Consider the following 4,200-nt stretch of genomic DNA (forward strand, 5'->3'; position numbering starts at 1 on the left):
AAAAATAAAAAATAGAAGAGAAAAGAAAAGAAAAGAAAATAAGAAATTAGAGCATATGAAAAAAGATGTATGTAATCACACCAGGGGAGGTGTCTGCTTGGTTATCGTGACTTACATTGAACTCGGGGTCGCAGGTTTGAATCACACCTCGCACGCATTTCATGTTGTTGAAAAGTAGAAAATGAAAAGTGAAATGGGCCGGCCCAGGTGAGGGGGTGTGCGCCCGCTTGTGAGAACTGAAGACGCATTAGGCGTAATATCTCGCATCAAGTTTTTTTTTTGGGGTCTAAACACACTTTATTTATTGCTCAATAATGTTTAAAGGGATACAAAGAAGGTCTGGGGGGTTTAACAGCCACACATAAGTGAGATATAGCTCTCGCGCGCCCCAGGGGACGCACAAACCTCGTTATGGACACCCCCTCAAAAAGAAAGAAGAAAAACCTCGTTATGGACCAATCCAGCCCAGGTTTCCCGGTCCAGTGCGCCATCGCTGGGCTGTTGGCAGTTAACCTTCCCCTGCCTAAAAAAAAAAAAGTTAACCTTCCCCACTCCTTCAGCGGCGTCTCCCCTGTTCGCGACGCTTCCGGAACCTCGGCGGCGGCCCCCGCCTGAGGCGCCCGCGTGTCGTGCTCTCTCCCGGCCTCTCCAGAAAATGCCTTTCCACCTTCTTCTACCTCCCCCACGCCCTCCTTCAGCCCACTTCTTCTCAACCCATTTCGCGCACACCCTCGGTTCGATTTGCGCTACCGCGGAGGAGCATCGACGAGCAAGGCCGGCGAAGAGAGTCCCCAGCGCGCATCCCTCGCCCGTTCCGGTAAGGCCTCTCCGAACCCTTCAGATGATTAATTTGATCCGTGGCTGATTTCTTTAGATGGAGTTCAGTATTAGGTGCCTATGTGCTTGTGTTTGTTCTATGCTCTGTTCACAGTTGAGTTATATCTGCAATTGGGTAGTTCACTAGTACTGGTGCGAGCGCCAAGGTTTACTGGAAAACTTTGATATACAATTTGTTTAGGGTGGGATGGGAAACATATCGCTTAATGCAGTGATGGTTGGTTGCGGTCAGGTACTAAAATTTGCCTTCCATGCACGGTGGAGAAACACAGCAGCCGTGACATGTTACTCATGTGCCTAGTTGTGCCTGCTTGTTTGAAACCCAGACATTGCTATGGAACCTTAGTCAAGTTCTTGGTTTGTCGTCGAGGATTAAATGTGCCAGACTCTCTTTAGGAGCCAGGTTTCAATGTATCATAGATACACGTAGTCGTGGAAGGATTAGCTAGGCAAGCTAAGTTGGTGTTGGTAAATATGGTTTGTCAAAGTTGAGTATTGCAGAATCTGGTTTAAATTATGGCAGGTGAATATTGCAGAATCTAATTTAAATTAGAACCCTGCTACAAATCTGATGTCAGATTTTTAAACATGGAAAATCGAACATTTTTTACGGCAAATTGTGTGTCGCGAGCCCCGCAATTCCCTTCAGCAAGCATGTTCAGTGTTTTGGCCAGGATTTGCCATGATTGCTGAAGGGAATTGCCATGCTCGCGACACGTGATTTGCCATAAAAAATGTTTGATTTGCCACGCTTAAAAATCTAACATCAGGTTTTTGCTTTTCCGTTAAATTATGACAAGTGAATATTGCAGAAGGAAATCAAAATAGTTAGTTTAAATTATGCAGTGAGTGTTCATCATTCACTCTACCCTGTGTGGTATGCATCATGTCAAAATTGGATTGTAGATGTAGATGTTCAGACGTTTTGCTTGCAATTATTAGTTTTGAATGTCTGAATACTCAGCAGAAGCAGCAGCAGCCTGCATTCATGTATGTATCGCTTAGTTCGTAGTGGGGATTCGGCTTAAATTGTAGTCTGTCCTTCATTTCTTTTCGAACTGCTCCTCAGTGAGCTGATGTAAGCACCAAAAACTCATTTGTTTTCGTTCTAAGTAATGGAGACTGGGAGAGCCTCCCTGTCTTTCTAAAAAAGTATACTCAGCGGCGTACATATTCAGACATTTTGCGTGCAACTATTAGTTTTGAATGTCTGAACACTCATCAGCATACGTATTCAGACGTTTTCCGTGCAATTATTAGTTTTGAATGTCTGAATACCCAGCAGCATACAGTATAATTTACTGCTGTCACTGTTCAAAGAATCTGGTTTTGGACAACACTTAAAAGAATCTAACCACGCCTAACTGGTTTGACTGTATTTGCAGGATGGCTGAGCAATTCTACACAGTGGCATCTGACAGTGAAACCACCGGGGACGACAAAGTGCAACAATCATTCCCTGATGTTGCTATCGGCATTGATATTGGCACTTCAAGATGCAGTGTTGCTATTTGGAATGGTCATCAAGTGGAGCTGCTGAAAAACACTCGCAGCCAGAAATGGATGAGGTCATATGTCATGTTCAAAGATGACACCCTTTCAGCCGGTGTTACTGGAGGAGCAACCAAGGAGCACCCACACGAGGAAAGAGATATCTTGTCAGGAAGTGCAATATTTAACATGAAGCGTTTAATCGGGAGAATGGACACAGATGAAGTGGTTCAAGCTAGCAAGACTCTCCCTTTCCTTGTGCAGACACTGGGTATTGGTGTGAGACCATTTATTGCAGCTCTGGTCAACAATATGTGGCGCTCCACAACTCCTGAGGAAGTTCTTGCCATCTTTCTTCTTGAATTAAAGGCCCTGGTGGAAATGCATCTCAAGCATCCAGTGAGGAATGCTGTTCTAACCATCCCAGTTGCATTCAGTCGCTTCCAGCAGACCAGGATTGAGAGAGCATGTGCAATGGCTGGACTGCATGTGCTGAGGCTTATGCCAGAGCCTACTGCTGTTGCTCTTCTGTATGCTCAGCAGCAGCAGCAACTTATGCATGATAACATGGGAAGTGGCATTGAGAAAATTGCTCTGATATTTAACATAGGTGCTGGTTATTGTGACGTTGCCGTATCTGCCACTGCTGGAGGTGTTTCTCAAATAAGAGCACTCGCAGGTTGCACCGTTGGTGGAGAGGACATTCTTCAGAATGTAATGCGCCACCTTCTACCCAATTATGATAGCTTATGTGACAATGCTGGTCCAACTACGGACAGGATCAAGTCAATGGGTTTACTGCGGATGGCAACTCAGGATGCGATTCACAAACTGGCATCCCAGGAAAGCATTGAGATCAGTGCAGACTTGGGTAATGGCCTGAAAGTGTCCAAGCTGTTGAGTCGTGCAGAGTTTGAACAGGTGAATCAGGCGATCTTTGTGAAATGTGAGAGGATCATCAAACAATGCTTGTCAGATGCGAAGTTAACGCCAGAAGACATCAATGATGTGATCTTGGTTGGAGGATGTTCCAGAATTCCCAAGATTAGAAGCCTTGTCCCGGGATTATGCAAGAAGGAAGAATCTTATGGGAACATAGACGATCTTGAAGCCGCTGTTTCAGGTGCTGCACTGGAAGGAGCCATTGCTTCAGGAGTCACCGATCCTTCGGGGAGCCTAGATCTGCTGACGATTCAGGCGACCCCGATGAACCTTGGAATCCGTGCCGACGGTGACGGCTTTGCCGCGATCATTCCAAGGAACACCGCTGTTCCGGCAAGAAGGGACATGCTGTTCACAACAACACAGGACAACCAGGCCGAGGCGCTGATCGCCGTCTATGAAGGCGAGGGGAAGCAGGCGGAAGAGAACCATCTCCTAGGGTACTTCAAGATCACCGGCATCCCGCCAGCGCCCAAGGGTGCCGTCGAGATCAGCGTCTGCATGGACATCGACGCCGGCAACGTCCTGAGGGTGTTTGCTGGCGTCGTGAAGCCGCAAGGCGAGGTCACTCCGCCGTTCATGGAGGTGAGGATGCCCACGCTGGACGACGGCCATGGCTGGTGCGGGCAGGCCCTGGCGAAGATGCACGGCAGCAAGCTCGACCTCGCTGTTCTTCCTAAGAAGCTGCATCCGTAAGTGCTTTGCTTATCAATTTTTCAAAAAAAAGAGAAGTGCTTTGCTTATGAGACTGGCTGTGTACTCTAGTAAATTAGCTCGCAGATTGTGGTTTCGACGATGTATCATGTCGTGTGAGATCTCTATGTGGTACATGTAGACAAATAAATGCCAGTGTTGTCTGTGTACAATGTTGCCTTGCGTGTAAAATGGGATGTTGCTAGTAGTATAAATAAGAGCGGTCTAATTTGGACA

General features: G+C 46.7%; 1 protein-coding gene across 1 annotated transcript; it reads left to right on the forward strand.

The window, feature by feature from the left end:
- The first annotated feature begins 554 nt into the window (after positions 1-554).
- Positions 555-4,200, forward strand: LOC123092951 (heat shock 70 kDa protein 8). Its single transcript, XM_044514813.1, has 2 exons — positions 555-817; positions 2,223-4,200. The coding sequence occupies exon 2, from the start codon at positions 2,224-2,226 to the stop codon at positions 3,964-3,966; it is 1,743 nt and encodes a 580-aa protein (XP_044370748.1). The 5' UTR covers positions 555-817; position 2,223; the 3' UTR covers positions 3,967-4,200.

This window comes from Triticum aestivum, chromosome 4B, assembly GCF_018294505.1.
Source record: "Triticum aestivum cultivar Chinese Spring chromosome 4B, IWGSC CS RefSeq v2.1, whole genome shotgun sequence".
NCBI lineage: Eukaryota > Viridiplantae > Streptophyta > Magnoliopsida > Poales > Poaceae > Triticum > Triticum aestivum.

Bases quoted from the DNA above. Each gene is read 5' to 3' on its own strand.
- LOC123092951 (XM_044514813.1), top strand. From the start codon at position 2,224: ATGGCTGAGCAATTCTACACAGTGGCATCTGACAGTGAAACCACCGGG.